Genomic DNA, 23,022 nt, shown 5'->3' with positions numbered 1-23,022 from the left:
AGGACTATCCAGACCCAGAAGGTGGTTTGTTCATAGGAGAGAAGAGAGCCTATTTAGGCTGTGGTGCTTGAAAACATGTTCAGCCTTCTTTTTGCATTCTGATTCTATTAACTGACTTTGGAATACACAGAAAATAAATGCATCTCATAGACCCTCACTGGTGGTAGAGTAATAAGGCTATGAGCTGCTGCAGAGCTAGGCAATATCTAAGTTTTCTAATTTGTTTTCCAATTAAGAAATTATATTTCTTTACTATTATTCTCTGCCTAGGAGTAGATATGTTCTATTCCTTACACTACCTTATTGTTTATTTCACAGATCCATTGTTTATCGTGTCAAGTGAGAAAGAACACAACCAGGCAAATATTCAGGCCACCCTGATTCGAAGCAGACTGGTAGGTCTTACTCATCCACTAAGGTAGCCTAATGGACCTGAACCATCTAGTTTGGCTAACTGCGCTGATCAGATTGACTAATCACCAAATCTCCACTGGATTTTGTATTCTGCAGAAATTACTTTGCCACGATTACCAGGGGACAAAGTATCTTAATACTTGTGGCCCAGTGTGAGGATTAACTAACTAATAGTGAATAAAGGACCCATTATAACCTAAGTTATTTCAATGAGAAAAGTAATATATGCCTGTGTTGAAAGAGTTCAAATAGTACAAAAGCTTATATGGTATAAAATAAATGCTACCCTTAGCCCTCTTCACATAATCATCCATTAGCATCAGTTTCTTGAGTACCCTTCTAGAGATAGTCTATGCATATACCAATAGCAAATGTCATATACACTGTTTTGTGCCTTTAAAAAGTTTGCAGTAGTAAAATACTTCAGAAAATCTGATGATATAATTTTGTCCTTTTTCCCCCTGCCTTCCTGTCCTAACATTAGAGAAGGGTTCCCAGGTATAGAACCATGTTCAGTAGCCTGTTTCATTATCCAAGATATTCTGTATATTGGAGCAAGGCAGATCCTGTTCCATCATTCATCAGTCGGGACTGGAAGGGACATGAGGAGAGACACAAAGAAGCCCTCCGGAAACTTGCTGTGTAAGTGTCAGGTAGCTTCAGCTGCTACTCATGTTTTTAATGAATGCATTTTTCTTCTTAAAAATTTTATTTATTCATTCTGTATTATTTTAAAATATACAGTTTTTAATGAATGCATTTTTCTTCTTAAAAATTTTATTTATTCATTCTGTATTATTTTAAAATATACAGGGACTTCCCTGGTGGTCCAGTGGTTAAGACTTCGCCTTCCAATGCAGGGGGTGCAGGTTCAATCCCTGGTCAGGGAACTAAGATCCCACATGCTTCGTGGCTAAAAAACCAAAACATAAAACAGAAGCAATATTGTAACAAATTCAATAAAGACTTTAAAAATGGTCCACATCAAAAAAAAAAAAATCTTAAAAAAAAATGTACAGTTGTGATGTTATACCTAGACCAGTTGAGCTCAAATTCACATTCTTAAGCCCTTTGACCAAAACAAGCCTGATTCAGGAGCAATGGTTATAGGTTTATTGGTTAGTAGATGTTCTCCAAAGGTTGGAGTGCATATGTATATTAAGTGATAACTTACCACCAAAAATAGAAGTGAACGCGTTTGTTGTTTCTTTGATTCATCTTAGAAATTGCAAGTGTACTTTTCTGCTAGTATCCAAATACGCTTTTTGGACACTTGCAGCCAAGGCACCTTCAGAGACAGATCTCTTGAATTGCTTATTCTTTTAAGGAATATTTACAAATTCATACCTAGTAAATATCTTTTAAAATGCTCCCTTACAGCCTAGACATAAAACTTCATTTTTTAAAATTTTGTAATTCTCATGTGCTATTAACTAAAAGTGAGTAGTTTCGTATGTGAGATTTCATAAGTCTACTCATTTATTAGCTTTCAGTTCCACTTGTTGGCTCCTGGTTTCCTGGCTCAGGGAAAGTAACTATTCTAGTCTGAGATGTAGAACAGTAAGATGCATGTTATAGAAGACTTTGCTCTCAGTCTGAGCTACCCTGTGTATCCTCTACTTTATAGACATATAAATATGAATTGGAAATTATATGTTAGACTTGAATAATGTTTTCCTGCTTCGTTTTAGAACTGACACTTCTTTTCCGATGCCTAAAGAAGTTTATGAAGATCCTGATGTTACTGGAAAGAATCGCTATAAATATTTTGAAAGGTAGAAAATAGTTACTGTGAATATGAGCCCTAGTATTGTTAGAGACCACTTTGTAATAATGATAGCAGCTCTTATTTTTAAGTGCATGCAGTGTGCCAGGCATCACTTTATAAGTGCTTTACATATAATATCAATTTTCAGAACAGAAATATAGGATAAGATATATTATCCCCATTTTACCAGTAAGGAAGCTGAGACCAAGAGAGGAGAAGTAAATTGCTCAAGGTCACATAAATTAGCAAGTGGTAGAGTTGGGGTTCCAGCTAAGTCTGCCTGGCATTAGAGGTCCTAATTGCAAATGAGAATGTATATTTGAGAACAAAATGAAGTTATCAAATGAAGTGAGATAGAGCAAAGACACCATGACAGCCATAGTGCAGGGGAAAGTGTTAAAAGAGGGCAGATAGGTGAAATTTGCTCTCTTTGTGTGAATGTTGCCAAAACCAACATGGTCAAAAGATTGACTTTGTTTCATTTGTGAGTAATACTCATGTGATAATCATACACTCAGATCAGATTAAAATAAGATGAGGATTTCCCTATAGGTCCTATCTGAGTTAGCAAAATAGTCTTGATGTTATATCTACATAAGCTCATTTGAGAAAAGTAAACTTGCAGTCCACATTATGCTGATTTTTTCAGAGAAATGTTAAATTCTTAACATACTATACTCAATTCCTAGACTTTTGGGGGGAAACTTTTTAAAGTAAATCATTGGGAATTTCAGAATATCTCAGGGAACTTGAGAAGTTGCTGGGGACTAATGACCAGCTGAAGCCCAAGTATAGGGCAGTTTCTCAGAGTATGGCTTGTTTCCCATCTTCAGAGAACACACTGGGATGTTTATTAAAAATGCAGATTCACTGGCTCTACCTTGTATCTACTGAATCTCCTGGGCTAGACCTGGGAATTTGAATTTTAAACAAGAATCTTCCCACTCCCCAGTGATTTTTGTGTATGCCAGAGTTTGAGAATTACTGATATATGAAGTATTCAAACTCACTGATTTCAAGGGACAAATATTAACAATGGAAGAAAGCTCAGAGAGCACACAATGCAAAAGTACCACACATTTGTGTTTTCCTTTCTCCCCCAGGCCTTTCCTTCCATTTTATCAACGGTTGCCATTCAATGTTGTTTTTGCATCAACCAGGTAAGTAACCATTATTTTAAAACTTTTTTTCCAGTTTATTTTATTTATTATTTGCTTCCATATTTGTTTCCAGAGGATAGTTGACTAAATCAATTTTTTAAACTTCAGATCACTAACCATTAGAAGGTCTTCTAGTGGGTCATGAGCAGCATTTTAAAAAACAAAATAGAATAGAAAATAACCAAGAGCATCAGACATATTGAGGGTAGGTTTTTTTTTTTTTTTTTTTTTTCGGTACGCAGGCCTCTCGCTGTTGTGGCCTCTCCCGTTGCGGAGCACAGGCTCCGGACGCGCAGGCCCAGTGGCCATGGCTCACGGGCCCAGCCGCTCCGCGGCATGTGGGATCTTCCCAGACCGGGGCACGAACCCGTGTCCCCTGCATCGGCAGGCGGACTCTCAACCACTGCGCCACCAGGGAAGCCTGAGGGTAGTTGTTTTTTGCTTATAACTTTTTTTTTTTTTTTGCGGTATGCGGGCCTCTCACTGTTGTGGCCTCTCCCGTTGTGGAGCACAGGCTCCAGACGCGCAGGCTCAGCGGCCATGGCTCACGGGCCCAGCCGCTCCGCGGCATGTGGGATCTTCCCGGACTGGGGCACGAACCCGTGTCCCCTGCATCGGCAGGCGGACTCTCAACCACTGCGCCACCAGGGAAGCCCTGCTTATAACTTTTGTTTTGAATAGATACATACATATGCTCATCTAATTTTTGCTATACACTTTCCCATGTCAATATAACTTAAAATTTCTATAGGAGAAAAAAATCCAAGGTATTCTTGAAATGAAACGGAAAAGAAACCTTTTTTAAGGTCTCAGATTTCTGAATAGAAAGTTAGATAGGGCTTGACTTTCAAACATGCATTTAAAGGATATGGTTACTCTTAATGATATAGCATCTTATGAATAGGATATATGTTATCAAAGGTCTGTAATCCTCAATATAAGTGCCAATTATTATTTTTTTAACATCTTTATTGGGGTATAATTGCTTTACAATGGTGTGTTAGTTTCTGCTTTATAACAAAGTGAATCAGTTATACATATACATATGTTCCCATATCTCTTCCCTCTTGCGTCTCCCTCCCTCCCACCCTCCCTATCCCACCCCTCCAGGCGGTCACAAAGCACCGAGCCGATTTCCCTGTGTCATGCGGCTGCTTCCCACTAGCTATCTACCTTACATTTGTTAGTGTCTATATGTCCATGCCTCTCTCTCACTTTGTCACAGCTCACCCTTCCCCCTCCCCATATCCTCAAGTCCGTTCTCCAGTAGGTCTGTGTCTTTATTCCTGTCTTACCCCTAGGTTCTTCATGACATTTTTTTTTCTTAAATTCCATATATATGTGTTAGCATACGGTATTTGTCTTTCTCTTTCTGACTTACTTCACTCTGTATGACAGACTCTAGGTCTGTCTACCTCATTACAAATAGCTCAATTTCGTTTCTTTTTATGGCTGAGTAATATTCCATTGTATATATGTGCCACATCTTCTTTATCCATTCATCCGATGATGGGCACTTAGGTTGTGTCCATCTCCGGGCTATTGTAAATAGAGCTGCAATGAACATTTTGGTACATGACTCTTTTTGAATTTTGGTTTTCTCAGGGTATATGCCCAGTAGTGGGATTGCTGGGTCATATGGTAGTTCTATTTGTAGTTTTTTAAGGAACCTCCATACTGTTCTCCATAGTGGCTGAACCAATTCACATTCCCACCAGCAGTGTAAGAGTGTTCCCTTTTCTCCACACCCTCTCCAGCATTTATTGTTTCTAGATTTTTTGATGATGGCCATTCTGACTGGTGTGAGATGATATCTCATTGTAGTTTTGATTTGCATTTCTCTAATGATTAATGATGTTGAGCATTCTTTCATGTGTTTGTTGGCAGTCTGTATATCTTCTTTGGAGAAATGTCTATTTAGGTCTTCTGCCCATTTTTGGATTGGGTTGTTTGTTTTTTTGTTATTGAGCTGCATGAGCTGCTTGTAAATTTGGGAGATTAATCCTTTGTCAGTTGCTTCATTTGCAAATATTTCCTCCCATTCTGAGGGTTGTCTTTTGGTCTTGTTTATGGTTTCCTTTGCTGTGCAAAAGCTTTGAAGTTTCATTAGGTCCCATTTGTTTATTTTTGTTTTTATTTCCATTTCTCTAGGAGGTGGGTCAGAAAGGATCTTACTGTGATTTATGTCATAGAGTGTTCTGCCTATGTTTTCCTCTAAGAAACTATCAAACTCTTAGAGGAGAACATAGGCAGAACACTCTATGACATAAGTGCCAATTATGATCCCAGTTCCCCTCTAATTTTTTAAGACTGTATATGGATACCTTTGGCTCTTACATGGATGGAGGAAAGATCCTCTGCTGTCCTTCTAGACAGAGCAACTTTGTGTATTGTCACTTTACCTGGGGACAACTGCAGGCTTGTTTTCTATGAAATGCTTTGTATGAGCAAAAGAGAAGCTATAAGACAGGTATCTCCCTATAGATACCTTTGGTAATTCTTTAAAAGCAGGCTCACTGGATCTCCTGCTCTGGAGGTCATAATCACATTAGGTCTAAAAATTGTTCAGTTGATTGTGGGGAGTTCTCAGGTCTACAGTGATGAACACTGGGCCCCTCCACTCCTTCCTAACTAATTGTGACGTAAGGGATAAAGATTTCCTTTGAGAGTTAAAGCATGACAGTTGACATTCTAGAAAGTTTCTTTCTCTCTCAGAAGTTTTAAAGAATGAATCAGTAACCGTCTGTGAAATCAACTCTGGAATTCTGACAGCGTTGAGTTTCTGAGTGGTGAGGATAATTCTGACTTATGTTAGCAAGTATGGACTTGTCTGGGGACAGCTGGCCTTCTCCAGCCACACCCTTTCCATGGCTAGCTGTTGGAGCCTTTACTTTGGACTCTATGTAAGCATCTTGGTGAAGAGGATAAAAAGTAATATTTTTAAAATGTTCAATAGTGGTCTCCAGTTCCACATATAAGGTGCTTGGAAGTTGCTATTAACTGAAGATTTTAAAAACAGGCAAATACAGGGAGTAATAGCTACCCAGAACACAGATTCATGAGTAGAAACTGCCCTGAGAACCATTCCTAGGTAGGAAAACCTGAACTATAATTGACAAGTTGCTGGAGATTCAGTGTGGAAAACTCTGAGAATGAAAAACTCCAGGAGGACCCAGTCATGGGGGCTCCCACAATTTTGTGATTTACCTCCAGGAACTCAACCAGGTTCTCACAGTAAATATTGGAGAAAAATCCCCCCATGCTTCTGGCAGGAGGAAGGAAAAAGGAACCACTTTGAAATATGCTAGAGCACTCTGTTCTTAACAAGGCCAGCTGTCAGGAGAAACTAGTGAACCAGAGCCTAACATGCTGGGGTATTATCAGAGCCTAACTGAGAGGGGAAGGAAATACCCAGCTTCAGTCCCCTTTTGCCATCCTGCCCCACCTAAGGGGGAAGGAAAACTGAAAAACACTTATGAAGCTCCTAGTCCAGATGCATAGGCTCACTGAAAGAAAGACCTAATATATGAAAATAGAATGCTTTCCCCTCCCCCCACACCTTACCACCAAATTACTAAAGACCTATTTACAGTTTTTCTTACTCAGTACATCATGTGTAGCTGTAAGAAAAAAAATTACAAGGCACACTGAAAGGCAAAACCACAATTTGAAGAGACAGCATAAGCATCAGAACCAGACATGACAGGGATGTTGGAATTATCAGAAAAGGAATTTAAAACAACTGTGATGAACATGCTACGGGCTCTGATGAGTGAAGTAGACTTCAAGCAAGATCAAATAGGCAATGTAAGCAAAGAGATGGAAATTCTAAGAAAGAACTAAAAAAATAAAATGCTAGAGATCAAAAACACTGAAACAGAAATGAAGAATTCCTTTGATAGGCTTGTTAATAGACTGGACATAGCTGAGGAAAGAATTTGTGATCTAGAGGATATCCATACAAACTTCTAAAATTGAAAAGCAGAGAGAACAAAGACTGAAAAAAACAGAATATCCAAAACCTGTGGACAAATACAAAGGTATAGCATACGTATAATGGGAGTACCAAAAGGAGAAGAAAGAAACAGAAGAAATATTTGAAACAATAATGACTGAAAATTTCTCCAAATTAATGTCAGATCTCAAACTACAGAGTCAGGAAGCTCAGAACATCAAGCAGGATAAATGTCAAAAAAGCTACACCAAGGCATATTATATTCAAACTAAAGAAAATCAGAGATAAAGAATAAATTCTGACAGAAGCCAGAGTACAAAATTACCTCACCTATAGAGGAGCAAAAATAAGAATTACATCTGGCTTCTCAGAAACCATGCAAGCAAGAAGAGAGAGAAGTGAAAATTTAAAGTGTTGAGAGAAAAAAAATCAACCTAGAATTCTGTATCCTGCAAAATTATCCTTCAGAAATGAAAGCAAAATAAAGACCTTCTCAGACAAACAAAAATTGAGGGAATCTCGCCATTTGTTGCAAGAAATGTTAGAAGTTCTTTAGAGAGAAGGGAAATAATATAGGTCAGAAACTTGGATCTACATAAAGAAAACAAGGGCATCAAAGACAGAATAAATGAAGGTGAAATAAAAACTTTTATTTTTTAAGTTTATTCAAAATAATAAGACCACCAGGGCAGAAATAGAGACACAGATGTAGAAAATGGATGTGTGGACACAGGGGGGAAGGGGAGGGTAGGATGAATTGGGAGATTAGGTTTGACATAAATATACTGCCATATGTAAAACAGATAGCTAGTGGGAACCTGCAGTAAAGTACAGGGAGCTCAGCTCAGTGCTCTGTGATGACCTAGATGGGCGGCATGGGGGGAGGTGGGAGGGAGGTCCAGGAGGAAGGTCCAAGAGGGAGGGGATATATGTATACACATAGCTGATTCACTTTGTTGTACAGCAGAAACTAACACAACATTGTAAAGCAATTATACTCCAATTAAAAAAAAAAGGAAGACAATGGAAGACAAATGGTGGGCAGTTTGTTTTTCCTCTTTGACTAATTATTAAAGGAGCCTATTTGGAAAAAAAATTAATAATAAGAGCAACAATGTATTTGATTATGTATGCTCATGAATATATCATGTATGCTTATATATAAGTGAAATGAATGACAGCAATAATAAAAGATGAAAGGGAGGAATGAGGATTATTTTGTTATTATAAGGTACTTACACTGCTTGAGAAGTGATATAGTGTTATTTAAAAGTGGACTTGGATTAGTTGTAAATGTATATTGTAAACTCTGGGACAATCACTAAAAAAGTAAAAAATAAAGGGAAGTATAACTGATATGTTAATAAAGAAGTGAAAATGGAATCATATAAAACGTGGTTAAAACTACAAAAAGACAGAAAAAGGGTGGAAGATAAAATAGGAACAAAGAACAAGTGCAACAAATAGATATGGTAGATATTAATCCAACTATCAATAATCACTTTGGCCATCAGGGGTCTAAATGAACAATTAAAAGACAGATATTGTTAAAGTGGATCAAAAAAACAAGAACCAATTATATGTTGTCAATAAAAAACCTACTTTAAGTATAAAGACACATATAGATTAAAAGTAAATGGATAGATTAGAACAGAATAGAGAGCCCAGAAAAAAACTCATGAGTTTATGGTCAGTTAATCTATGACAAAGGAGGCAAGAATATACAATGTAGAAAAGACAGCCTCTTCAATAAGTGTTGCTGGGAATACTGGACAGCTACATGTAAAAGAATGAAATCAGAACATTCTCCAACACCATATACGAAAATAAACTCATAGACCTAAATATAAGACCTGAAGCCATAAAACTCCTAGAAGAAAACATAGGAAGAACACTCTTTGACATAAATTGTAGCAATATTTTTTTGGAGCAGTCTCCTAAAGCAAAGGAAATAAAAGCAAAAATAAACAAATGGGACCTAATTAAACTTAAAAGCTTTTGCACAGCAAGGAAGACCATCAACAAAATGAAAAGATAGCCTACTGAATGGGAGAAAATGTTTGCAAATGATATGACTGATAAGGGGTTAATATCCAAAATATATAAACAGCCCATACAACTCAACATCAAAAAAACCCAAGCAACCCAATTAAAAATGTGCAAAAGACCTGAATGTCTATTTCTCCAAAGAGGACATGCAGATGGTCAACATGAACGTGAAAAGATGTTCAACATTGCTAATCATCAGGAAAATGCACATCAAAACCATGATGAGATATTATCTCATACCTGTCAGAATGGCTATCATCAAAAAGAACACAAATAACAAACGTTAGCAAGGTGGAGAAAAGGGAACCCTCCTACGCTGTTAGTGGGAATGTACATTGGTGCAGCCACTGTGGAAAACAGTAGGGAGGTTTCTCAGAAAACTAAAAATAGAACCACCTTATGACCCAGCAATTCCATTCCTGGATATATATCCAAAAAAAACAAAATCACTATTTTGAAAAGATACATGCACCCCAATGTTCATAGCAGCATTGCTTACAATTGCCAAAATATGGAAGCAATTCAAGCATCCATCAACAGATGAATGGATAAAGAAAATGTGGTATATATATATATATATACACACACACACACACACACACACACAATGGAATACTACTCAGCCATAAAAAAGAATGAAAATTACCACTTGCAACAACATGCATGGACTTGGAGGGTATTATCCTAAGTGAAGTTAGTCAGACAGAGAAAGAGAAATACTGTATTATATCACTTATGTGTGGAATCTAAAAAGTACAACAAACTAGTCAATATAAGAAAAAAGAAACAGACTCACAGATATAGAGACCAAGCTAGTGGTTACCAGTGGGGAGAAGGAAAGGGGGAGGGGCAATATAGGAATAAGGGATTAAGAGGTATAAACCATTATGTATAAAATAAGCTACAAGTATATATTGTACAACACGGAATATAGCCAAGATTTTATAATAACTATAAATGGAGTATAACCTTTAAAATTTGTGAAATACTGTATAGTACACCTGTAACATATAATATTACACATCAACTACGCTTCAATTAAAAAATGTAAAAAAAAAGAACAAAAGTAAATGGATAGAGAAAACTATAGCATGCTAACACTGAAAGAAAGCAACAGTAGCTATAATAATTTCAGACAGAGCAGACTTCAAAGCAAGGAAAATTATCAGGGATAAAGAGAGGCATTACATAATGATATAGAAGTCAGTTCTCCAAGAAGACATAATAATCCTTAATGTATATGTGCCTGATGACAGTGTGAAACTACATGTGGCAAAAAGTAATAGAATTACAAGGAGAAGTAGATGAATCCACTATCACCTCCTGTTGGAAATGGATACATTTAGCAGACAGAAAATCAGTAAGGCCCTAGTTGAACTTAACAATACCATTAATCAGTTGTATATAATTGGTATCTCTAGACTATTTATTCAGCAACAGCAGAATACACATTCTTCTCAAGTTCACATGAAACATTCACCAAGATAGCCACATTCTGGGCCATAAAACACACTTTAATAAATGTAAAAGCATAGAAATAATACAATGTCTGCTCTCAGACCATAGTGGTATTAAACTGGAAATTAAGAACAGAGAGAGAACTGAAAATCCCCAAATATATGGATATTAAACAATATATTTCTAAATAACATATGGATAAAAAAAGATATGGGAAATTTTAAAATATTTTAAACTAAATGAAAATGACAATATAAATTATAAAAATTTGTGCAATGCAATGGAAGCAGTGCTTAGTGGGAAATTTATAGCATTGAATGCATGTATTACAAAAGAAGAAAGATCTAAATCAGTCATCTAAGCTTCTACCTTGAGAAACTAGAAAAAGAAGAGCAAATTATATCCAAAGCAAGCAGAAGAAAAGCAGTAATAAGAATTAGAGCATAAATCAATGGAATTTTTTTTTCAAGTGTATGGAGAGTGTGCGCCATGTACTTTCTTAAAAATTTTTATTTATTTATTTTGGTTGTGCCGGGTCTTAGTTGCAGCTTGTGGGCTCCTTAGTTGCGGCTCATGGGCTCCTTTAGTTGCGGCATGTGTGCTCCTTAGTTGCTTCTTGCAGGATCCTTAGTTATGGCATGCGAACTCTTAGTTGCGGCATGCATGTGGAATCTAGTTCCCTGACCAGGGATCGGACCTACATCCCCTGCATTGGGAGGTGGATTCTCAACCACTGTGCCACCAGGGAAGTCCCATAAATCAACAGAATTGATCAAGGAAATTGATAGAGAAAATAAGTGAAACCACAAAGTTCCTTGAAAAGATCACTAAAACTGATAAGCCTCAAGTGAGGCTAACTAAGAAAAAAGAGAGGACACAAATTATTAATATCAGATATGAAAAAGAATCCCCTTTTCAGAAATGAAAAAGGATCACTGCAGATCCCATGGCATTAAAAAGATAATTAAGGAATATTGTGAATAACTCTATGCCTACAAATTGGATATTCTAGATGAAAAGGACTAGTTACTTGAAAGGCAATTTGCCAGAACTCACACAAGAAGAAACAGAAAATCTGAAAAGGCCTATATTATTATTAACAAATTTTTGAATCAGTAATTAATAACTTTCTAAAACATAAAGCACCAGGCCCAGATGGGTCTGCTGGTGAATTCTACCAAATATTTAAGGAAGAAGTTATACCATTCTCTGCAGTCTCTTTCAGATAATAGAAGCTAACTCATTCTTTGAGGCCAGCATTACTCTAATACCAAAACCAGGCAAAGACATTAAAAGGAAGCTACAAACCAACATCTCTCATGAATGTAGGCATGAAAATCCTCAACAAAATATTAGCAAATCAAATCCAACAATGTATGAAAAGAGTTATACACCGCAACGAAGTGGAATTTATCCCAGGTATGCAAGGCTGATTCTGCATTTGAAAATCAGTTAATATGCATCACATCAACAGGCTGAAAAAGAAAAATCACATGATCATATTACTAGAGGCCAGAAAAAGTATTTGACAATATCCAATACTCATTCATGATTAAAACTCTCAGTTAACTTGGATTAGAAAGGAATGTCCTCAACTTTATAAAGAATGTGTACCAAAAACTTACATCACACTTAATGGTGAGAAACTCAAAGCTTTTCCACTAAGATCAGGAAAAAGGCAAGGGTGTCGCCTCTCATCACTCCCTTTCAATATCATACTGGAAGTCCTAACTAATTCAATAAGACAAGAAGAAGAAATAAAAGGTATCCTGTTTGGCTTCCCTGGTGGCGCCGTGGTTGAGAGTCCGCCTGCAGTTGCAGGGGACGCAGGTTCGTGCCCTGGTCTGGGAAGATCCCACATGCCGCGGAGCGGCTGGGCCCATGAGCCATGGCTGCTGAGCCTGCGCGTCTGGAGCCTGTGCTCCGCAACGGGAGTGGCCACAACAGTGAGAGGCCTGCATACCGCAAAAAAAAAAAAAAAAAAAAAAGGTATACAATTTGGAAAGGAAGAAATAAAACTGTCTTTTAGCAGGAGACATATTCATCTATGTAGAAAATCTAAAAGAAATTACTGAAAAAAAAAGAAAACCTCTCCTAGAACTAATAAGTGATTATAGCAAGGTTGTAGGATATAAGGTTAGTATACAAAAGTCAGCTGCTTTCCTATATACGTATATAGAACAAGGGGAATTTGAAATATAAAACACAGTGCCATTAGCATCAACAAATGAAATACTTAAATATAAATTTAATAAAATATGCACAAGATCTATTTGAGGAAAACTGCAAAACTTTGATGAAAGAAATCAAAGAACAACTAAATAAATGAAGAAATATTCCATGTTCATGGATAGGAAGACTCAATAGTGTCAATATGTCAGTTCTTCCCAATTTGATTTACAGAGTCCATGTAATCTCAATCAAAATCCCTGCAAGTTATTTTGTGGATATTGACAAAGTAATTCTAAAGCTTATATGAAGAGGCAAAAAACTCAGAATAAGCAGCACAATATTGAAGGAGAAGAACAAAGTTGGAGGACTGACACGGCCTGACTTCAAGACCTACTGTAAAACTTTTATAATCATGAAAGTGTGGTATTATGGAAAGAATAGACAAATAGATGAATGAAATAGAATAGAGAGCCCAGAAATAGACCCACGTAAATATAATCAACTAATCTTTGACAAAAAGAACAGATAATACAGTGGAGTCTTTTTAAACAAATGATGCTGGAACAACTGAACATCTACATGCAAAAAAATGAATTTAGGCATAAGCCTTACACCCTTCACAAAATTAACTCAAAATGATCACAGACTTAAATGTAGAATACAAAAACATAAAACTCTTAAAAGATTACATAGGAAAAAAACCTAGATGACCTTGGGTATGGTGATGACTTTTTAGATACAACACCAAAGTCATGATCCATTAAAGAAATAATGGAATATCTGGACTTCATTGAAATTTAAAACTTCTGCTCTACAGAAGACAATGTCAGTAGAATGAGAAGACAAGTCACAGACTAGGAGAAAATATTTGCAAAAGACATATCTGATAAAGGACTGTTATCCAAAATAATCAAAGAAGTCTGAAACTCAACAGTAAGAAAACAAAAAACCTGATTTTAAAAAAGGTCAAAGACCTTAACAGATACCTCACCAAAGAAGATATACAGATGGCAAATAAGGATATGAAAAGATGCTCCACATGATGTCATCAGGGAAATGCAAATTAAAATGAAATTCCGCTATACACCTGTTAGAATGGACAAAATCTGGAACACTAACACCACCAAGTGTGGAGCAGCAGGACCTTGCATTTTTGGTGGGAATTCAGAATGCTATAGCCACTTCAGAAGACAGTCTGGCAGTTTCTTACAAGACTAAACATACTCTTACCATATGATTTGGCAATCCTGCTCCTTGGTATTTACCCAAAGAGGTTGAAAACTTATCTCTACAGAAGAACCTGCTCACAGATGTTTATAGCAGTTTTATTCATAATTGCCAAAACTTGGAAGTAACCAAGATGTCCTTCAGTAGGTGAATGGATAAATAAACTATGGTACATTGAGACAATATAATATTATTCAGCACTAAAAAGAAATGAGCTTATCAAGTCATGAAAAGACATGGAAGAATCTTAAATGCATATAGTTAAGAGAAGGAAGCCAATCTGAAAAGGTTACATACTGTATGATTCCAGCTATATGACATTCTGGAAAAGGCAAAACTATGGAGGTTATAAGAAGATCATTGGTTGCCAGGGGGTTGGGGGGAATGGGGAAAGGATGAATAGGAGCACAGAGGATTTTAAGGGTAGGGGAAATACTCTGTATGTTACTATAATGATGGATACACGTTATTATACATGTATACATAGACATATAAGGATTTGTCCATACCCATATAATGTACAACACCAAGAGTGAACCTTAATGTAAACTGTGGACTTTGGGAGACTGTGAATTGTCAATGGAGGTTCATCAATTGTAACAAAGCTACCACTCTGGTGAGTCATGTTGATAATGTGTTGGGCTATGCATGTGTGGGGCAGGGGGTATATGGGAAGTTTCTGTACCTCCTTCTCAATTTTGCTATGAACCTAAGATTGCTCTAAAATATTGCCTTTAAAAAATGCAGACATTCAATAGAGTTCATAATAACAAAACAAGATTTGCTAGCTTTATGAAGCTCCTCTTTGTGTGCAGTTCAGTTGGGGCTGGAAGGGAAAATCTAGAAGACTGTAGGTTTGGCAGACAGTACATGTTCCTGGTAGTGGCCCGTAGTAGAGGAGGAGGGGCCTGGATGGAGGGAATAGAGCAGCAGTGGCTGCTGTAAAGATACCAAAGCCAGACTAAGTAAGGCTGAGGATGGGATCCAGGACAAGGCAGGGCTCAAGCCAAGTAGGAAGCAGATATGGAGTCTTTCTGGCATTGGGTCCCGATCGAGGTTGGGCAGAGGTGGGAAAGAGATTTTTACTCTTTCTTATTCACATTTTGCTCTCCTCTAAAACCAACTGAAATGGAGAGAAAAAGAATAGGTTGGAGAAAAATAACAAGTTGGTTGGGAAAAATAACCAACAAGTTGGTTGTACTATTAAGTTGCATAGGACTTTTGTCAAAGTAGCATTCCTCCTTTGCATCCTATCCTCAGACCCACCTAGAAGGGTCCCAAGTCAGCAGAAAGCTTAGTCAGGGGGATTCCTCAGGCTTTACCATAATCCTAGAACATTTGATCAGATGGGTCAAATGTGAAATTATTTAATTTAGAAAACAATAATTTATTCTCTTGATTCAAGCTTACGGTGTTATAATATTCACATGATCTGTGATGATAAAGCTAATTTGAAGTTATTTCCTCAAGTAGAATTTTTATAGTAGCATACTTTCTGCTGAAAACTTAAGAAACTATATGTACGTACTTATATTGTCTACATGTGTTAGAAATTAATAGCAACTGCTGAAAAATGATTTCAATGCCTGTTAGAATTCAGCATTAAAAACAATTTAAAGTACTGTTCCATCACAGGTCGAAATGCCAAATAGACACTTCTTTCTAATTGGCTTGAAATGCATTTTTCTTTGAGTTAAGCTTTACATGCTGTGCTCATGTATAAGCACCTCCCCTTGCCTTTGACTTTTTCATAATGGAAATCTCTCTCTTTTTTTCCATTATTTATTGTTTGTGTAATTTAACCAATTCTTCAAAATGATATATTTTAAATGGAAATGGTTATATATTTTTTTCTTATTTTATAAGTAGTCTATATACAGGTTAAAAAAAAGTTAGAAAATTCGGAAGACTATAAACATGAAAAAAATTCTGTCTATAACCCTACTACCCAGAAATAGTTGCTTTTATTATTGTGTATCCATCTAGGCATTTTTATGTGCCTAATAACACAGTCTTTAAAAACATAAAAATGTATTCCTAATGTACATACTGCTTTATAGTGTTCTTTTTCTACTTTACTTTGGATCATAGACATTTTTGTTCATTCATAAATGTAGATTACATTGTAACTTTTAATAGCTGGATAAATTCCATTACGGATGTGCCATTGTTTAAAAAACAATTTTTCTACTGATGGTGATTAAGTTTGTAATTTTTTTTTTAAAGTGTCACATGAGTAGATTGGGAAGGGTTTCCATGGAGTGTTGTTTAGTCAAAAAAGCAAGACGCAAAAACATATTTATAGTATGATTTCATGTTAGTCAAATTATAAAATAACACTATATTTGTGTATACTTGTGTCAGTGTAGAAAATAAGTGTGCCAAAAAATATGGAAGATATAATTCAAGGATACAACTGAGATACATACCCTAGATATTGGGTATATAGAGAAGGTACTGCTACAAGTGGATAAGGAAGAAAAAGGATTGAGGGATGCAAACTCAAAAGCACAAGAAAACACTGCACTAAAACATTAAACCATATGTGCTGTCATACTTATTGTTTAAGAAATTATGTGTAAGGGTGAGCATATGTTTAAGTGAATTAAAAAAGTTTTTTTGTATTTAAAAATAGACAGAATAAAAAAACAAGGGTGAAAATAATGGGTCCAAGGTTGATGCCTAATGACTCCAGGTATAACCATGTTTTAAAAATAAAATTGGCCATTAAAAAAAGTTTTTTACTCTTATGAGACTTTATAAACACGTCTGCATATATCTTTGCACACTCATTGAATTATTTCCTACAATAAATTCCTAGGAGTACAGTTGCTGGGGCAAAAGGGTATTTTAAGGGTTTGATATATATTGATAAGTTACCTGTTAGTTAGGTTGCACCTATTTGTATTTCCATCAACAGTTTATGAGAATGTCTGTTTCTTCACAACTTCATTGATGCTAGGTACTTACACACTTTTAAATCATTGCTTATGTTATATAATAAAATAGCATCTTGCTGTTTTAATTTACTTTTCTGAGATTACTAGTTATGTTCATTATCTTTTCATATGATTGTTAGAAGTTTTACTTTTTGTTTTCTGGACTGTCCTTTACCCATTTCTCTGTGACTATTTAACTGTCTTATTGATTCACAAGGGCATTTTATATAGAAAGACTGTTTAACTCTTTATCACATATGTTTCAAAACCTATTGATAGGTATAAAGTGATTGTATCAGGTTTTAATTTTTAAAATGATTTCCTCTTTTAGGGCAGAGCCATATACCTTTCCTCCTCCTTCCACTAAGTACCTCCCCATTCCTTCAAAGTATACTGTGGGCACTCAGACTGATTATCGCGATGCTGAAGTTCAAACAGACCCGTATTCTCCAGAATACATAGTATGTCAGAATTCCATCCCTGAACTGCTGACCCTGGCTACTCTCACTTGGGGTGAGTTGGTAATTCTTTTGAATATTTGCAGATGACAGTACTGATAACCACACGTGCTATTGAGTTCTTGGAAATGACACACATAGAGGCAACTGTGGTTTAAAGTATTGCTATTTAAAGCGTCTTGCTCAGTAGAGCTACTTCATAGACTCATACATTTTCTGATAAATTTGTTCAAAGGTATTTACGCCCTTTTCACTGTAAGGAGGCTTATTGTTCTTTTCCCCTGAAGCTGAAGTTATATTTCGGCTTAATTTTGTGGTTACTTTACTGACGACTCCCCTCCCTCTTCTCACTGTTTCTCCCAGTGAATCAGTTCTTTTTCACTGAGGCATTCATTACTCCTTCTTTACACATAAACCTTTCTTGAGTGTATAATACTGAATGCCTATTCCAACGTATGTAATAATATTATCTTTCTTTGCTAAAATATCTTGCAATTTATCAAGGCTCTCTTATATAGTTTATTTGATGATTTGGATGATTTCTTTTGATATTATCTCTGAAATGCTAATATCTTCCAGGCTCAGAAATTCACTCTCAGAGTATAGAAATTCACTCCAGTCTAGGCCCTTATTATGTGAAACTATAAAAATTAATAAGAGAAGGAACCTTTAGAAACTATTAGGCATTAGCTTATTGAACTCACTTGATTGTAGCTGGGAAACTGAGAACAAGAGAGGCTGACTCCTCTAAGGTCATGGAGATAGTTGGTACACTGTAATGATTTTTATTAAAATGAGATTACTTTTGTTTCCCCAATGTAATTAATTGCTGTGATCAATTCTGCGTCACAGGCAAAGAAGATGTTCATATCTGAGTTCTAGTTTTGATTCTTGTTTCCTGGCCCACTTTATGAATCCAGATTAAGCATTCTTGACACCCACACTTTAAACCAGAGGCTCTAATTTCAGGCCTAGATGACAGGTTAAAAGTATGCTGAAATCTTTCCCTCTGCCCTGAGCACATAAAAGACATATTATAAAGATTAATAACCACACTTCAAGGAAGAAAATTTCCATAGTCTAGAAGTGGAGACTTCTTCCTAAAAGAAAGAAATAGCTGGGAACCTGTGATGGTAAGCAGGGACTCTGAATGGTGGGGAGCAGATCTGAGTTACCTGCTTAAACTAAAGGAGACAGAAACTTTTCTCCTGCCCACAGATAGGATTGAAGCCCAGTGCCTGCCAGTCTAAGCCAAGTGCTGCTATCTGGGGCCTTGGGCTTTACCTCTTGGTGTGACAAGGGCTTAGCGTTGAGCTGCAGGAGGACCAGAACCAGGACATCTAAAACAAGAAATCTGGGCAGGGGCTCAGAATGCTTCACTTGGTAAAAGGCCTAATCTGGAGTCCTGCCACTGGCAGCTCTGGGGTTGAAGTATCAATAAAACCCTCTATGAGTTAGGCCTACCTCCTCATTGGTGAGGCCCTGGGCAGAGGTTCAAATAAAGGCCTATATACTATTGATATATGCATAGATGTTTAAAAATTATAAATCAAGCCACTATCTGTTAGATAAAATATGTTCTATATTTTTCACAAATCTTTCTAAAAAGTTGAAAGGACAAATGTACATTTAAAATTCTTAGACTCTTTGGGATTGCATGCTGGAATGTGGCAGCAATGGGAGAGGCTGCCTAGTGGCCTGCCCTTTTCTCTGGCTCTGTTCAACATCACAAGGGGCCTGTCATGCGTGTATATGATTGCCCCACCTTGCTTCTCCATTTTCTGTTTACACATCCTTGCAAACAGCTGCCACTTGGCTATGCCTTGGGCTTAAGGGTGAACACACAGCAGCATATAGTCTGCCCTCAGGAGTCTGAATCCTGGGAAGAGGCCCATGTAGGTTTTGTAAGTGGGCTTGGGGCAATTTATGCATGGAATTCGAGGCCCTCTAAGAGCAGGAGTACTCCAGGTGGGCATTTTGTAGTATTATCTTTAAAGTGCTGTGGGAAAATAATTTCAAATCTAGAATTCTTATACCAGCCAACCTGTTATTCAGTGAAGGTGAAATAAGGACACTTTCACAGGATAGGACATTTCATAGGCCTATCTCATAGGATATTGTAAAGATTAATTTAAATTCATTTATGTAATGTGCTTAGACCAGTGCTTAGTATGTAAATAAGCTTTCTATACATGTTAGCTATTAATCTGAAAAGGAAGAACAAAAGGACATACTTCAACAAGAGGAAAAATAAGCCCAAAAGGAAGAAGCAGTGTTTAAGAATATGATGAGCAAAAAAAGAGAAAAATATGTAATTAAAAATTTAAAGTGTTGAGTTTTTAAAAGTGATACTTAAAAAAAAAAAAAAAGAATGAAGCAAGTACTAAAACTCTAGATCAGGGTTAGCAAACTATGGTCCATAGGCCAGTTTGGCCTATTGCCTTTTTTTATATGGCCTGCAAGTTAAGGATTTTTACATTTAAAAATGGATGAAAAAAACCTATTATGCGACATGTGAAAATTATTTGTACTATTTTGTGACTTGTGAAAATAATATGAAATTAAAATTGCAGTGACCCTAAAAAGGTTTTATTGGAATACAGCCAAACTTATTTGTTATGTAGTGTCCTTGCCTGCTTTTGCACTGCCATGCAGAGTTGAGTAACTGAAAGAGACTGTGCGGCCCACAAAGCCTCATATATTTACTCACTGGCCTTTCACAGAGAAAGTTTGATGACCTCTGCTCTAGATCAGTCCTTTTCAGACTTTTGCATGAATAAGAATCATCTGGTGAGCTTGTTAAAACACTGATTCCTGGCCCCATCCCGGAGATTCTGATTTACTAGGTCTGAGAAAGGGTGGAGAATTTGCATTTCTACCAAGCTCTCAGATGCTGCTGCTACTGCTGGTTTAAGAACCACACTGAGTACTGGAGTTAAGAAGAAATAAGAATAAAGCATGCAAAAATTCTATTTTCTTTTGGAGAGAGAGCAATATTAATTAGCTTTAGACTTTATTAGAAAACTATGAGTGGAAATTTCTAGGTTAAAAAATTTATGTGTAACCTCTGGAAAAAAGAGAAGAAATATATCATTTCACAATTGGTAAAGGGGAAAAGGAGGAAACAACAGTAGAAATGGGGGAAAACGCAAAGAAAAAACACGATAAATAGAAAATGCATAGTAAAGTGTAGGGAAAATGTTCAAATATTTTAATAATCAAAATATATAATAAAAGTGACTTAAACTTGCCTATTAAAAAATTCTGGGATTGAATTCATTAAAACCCAGCAAAAACAGCTTGCTATTTATAAAATAGCATTATAACTTTGAAAATAAAGGAGTGGAAAATATACTGAAAGCTGACCCAAAGAAAGCTGGTGTAACAATGTTAATATTAGACCAAAGTTAATCAGAAAACAGTAAAAGGGATAATGAAGAACATGAAATAGTTATAAAAGGAAAAACCCACCAGAAGTTATATCTGTTATGAATTTGAATTTACTCTGCATAGACTCAAAATATAAAGCAAAACTGATTGAATCACAAGGAGAAATGGACAAATTCCTATTCACAGGGGAAGATTTTTTAATGCTCCTCTTTCAGATTAAGCTATCAAAAGTTAGGATTTAGGTGATTTGAACAAGATGATTAATGTATTTCACATAAAAGACTTTGCATGTGGTAAGCCATGGCGACACCTGCTATAGATCTGATTATGCATTAAGAAAATGTGGAAATAACTTGGCTGTAGCATTTCAAGGAAATAATTATGGTTCTGGGCTCCTTTGAACTGGCAGATTTCTCACTCCACATTTATAGTCATTTGATTTATGAGAAAGATGCCACTATATTCAGTGGGAAAAAGGAGGTCTTTTCAATAAATGTTGATGAAACAATTAGATATCCATGTGCAAAAGTAAACTTTGATTCTGATTTCTACCTCCAGGCAGTACTGGGAAAAACAAACAAACAAAAAAAACAACATGTGTGTGTGTGTGTGTGTGTGTGTGTGTGTGTGTAAATTGATAACCTGATTCTAAAATTAATATGGAAATGTGAAAGGGTCAAAAGTAGCCAAGGCAAATGTGAAGAAACAGAACAGTATACACTATGAGATACAAAGACTTACTTTAAAGCTGCAGTAATTACACAGTGTGGTATATTCTCAAAGGTACACAAGTAGATCATTGTTACAGAATAGGGAGTCCAGAAATTAACCCACAAGTAGATATCATCTGACTTAAGACAAAGATGATACTACAGTACACTAGAAAAAAAATGATCTTTTCAATAAATGGTGCTGAATCAATTAGATAGTCATCTTGAAAACAGTGACTCGATTCCTAGTTCACACCGTAAACTGAACCAATCCCAGATGTCTAAATGTGAAAGGTGAAACAAAAATTTAGAAGCAGACATAAGAGAATATTTTCATGATCTTGGGTAGGCACACATTTTATTAAATAGAACAAAATTGCTAACCATAAAGGGAAAATTAAGAAATTAGATCACATTAAAATTAAGAACCTCTGTTCACCAAAATACATTAAGATAGTGAAAAGGCAAGCCACATATTGGGAGAAGATATTTGCAATACCTACATATGACAGAAGACTCATATCTAGAACACATAAAGAAATCCTACAAATCAACAAGAAAAAGACGACCCAATAGAAAAGTTAGCAAATGATGTGAGCCGTCACTTGATAAAACGGGTTTTCAAATGGCCAATCAACATATGAAACAGTGTTCAACCTGATTAGTCATCAGGGAAATGCAAATTAAAATCTCAGTTTGATACTACAGATATACCAGAATAGCTAATGTTAAAAAGATTGATATTACTAAGTGATGATAAGGATTTGAAGCAAAGAGAATTTCATATGCTGCATGTATATATTGCAACCATTCTTTGGAAACTGATAGTATCTTCTAAAGCTGACACAATACCTACAACCCAGGAACGTCATCCCTCACTATATACCCAAGAAAAGTGAGTACTTAGCTCTACTGTAAGAAATGCATATATGACTTTCACCAAGAGACAAGTGCAAGAATGTTCATAGCAGCACTATTCATAGTAACACTGAACTGAAAACAACCCAGATGTCCATCAACCATAGAATGGATGAATAACCTGTAGTATGTTCACACAGTGAAATACTATATAGTAACGAGAATGAAAGTACAGCTACACATAACCACATGGGTGAATCTCACATAGATATTGCTGAGCAAAAGAAGTAAGACACTAAAGAATACCTACATTTTGATTTCATTTATATAAAGCTCAAAACCTATCGGAACTAAATTAATATGTTAGGAATCAGGCTGGTGGCTATCCTTGAGGCAAGTAGAGACTGGGAGGGAGTATGATGGGCAGGCTAGGGTTCTGGTAAATTCTGTTCCTTGATCTGAGT

The 23,022-nt window shown here is 36.2% G+C and overlaps 1 protein-coding gene across 8 annotated transcripts in view; it reads left to right on the top strand.

Annotated features, from left to right (window-relative positions):
* The window catches only part of CFAP91 (cilia and flagella associated protein 91), a 155,469-nt gene that overhangs the window by 12,975 nt on the left and 119,472 nt on the right, over positions 1–23,022 (top strand). For all 8 annotated transcript variants that reach the window (XM_033855795.2, XM_033855793.2, XM_033855792.2 and 5 more), the window contains 5 exons: positions 319–395; positions 899–1,056; positions 2,106–2,189; positions 3,286–3,342; positions 17,474–17,655. In XM_033855795.2, the coding sequence (XP_033711686.1) occupies positions 319–395; positions 899–1,056; positions 2,106–2,189; positions 3,286–3,342; positions 17,474–17,655 (558 nt within the window). The remainder of the gene's footprint in view (positions 1–318; positions 396–898; positions 1,057–2,105; positions 2,190–3,285; positions 3,343–17,473; positions 17,656–23,022) is intronic.

The sequence above is a fragment of the Tursiops truncatus genome, chromosome 4 (assembly GCF_011762595.2).
Source record: "Tursiops truncatus isolate mTurTru1 chromosome 4, mTurTru1.mat.Y, whole genome shotgun sequence".
NCBI classification, from domain to species: domain Eukaryota; kingdom Metazoa; phylum Chordata; class Mammalia; order Artiodactyla; family Delphinidae; genus Tursiops; species Tursiops truncatus.
This window is presented reverse-complemented; position numbering and strand designations above follow the sequence as displayed.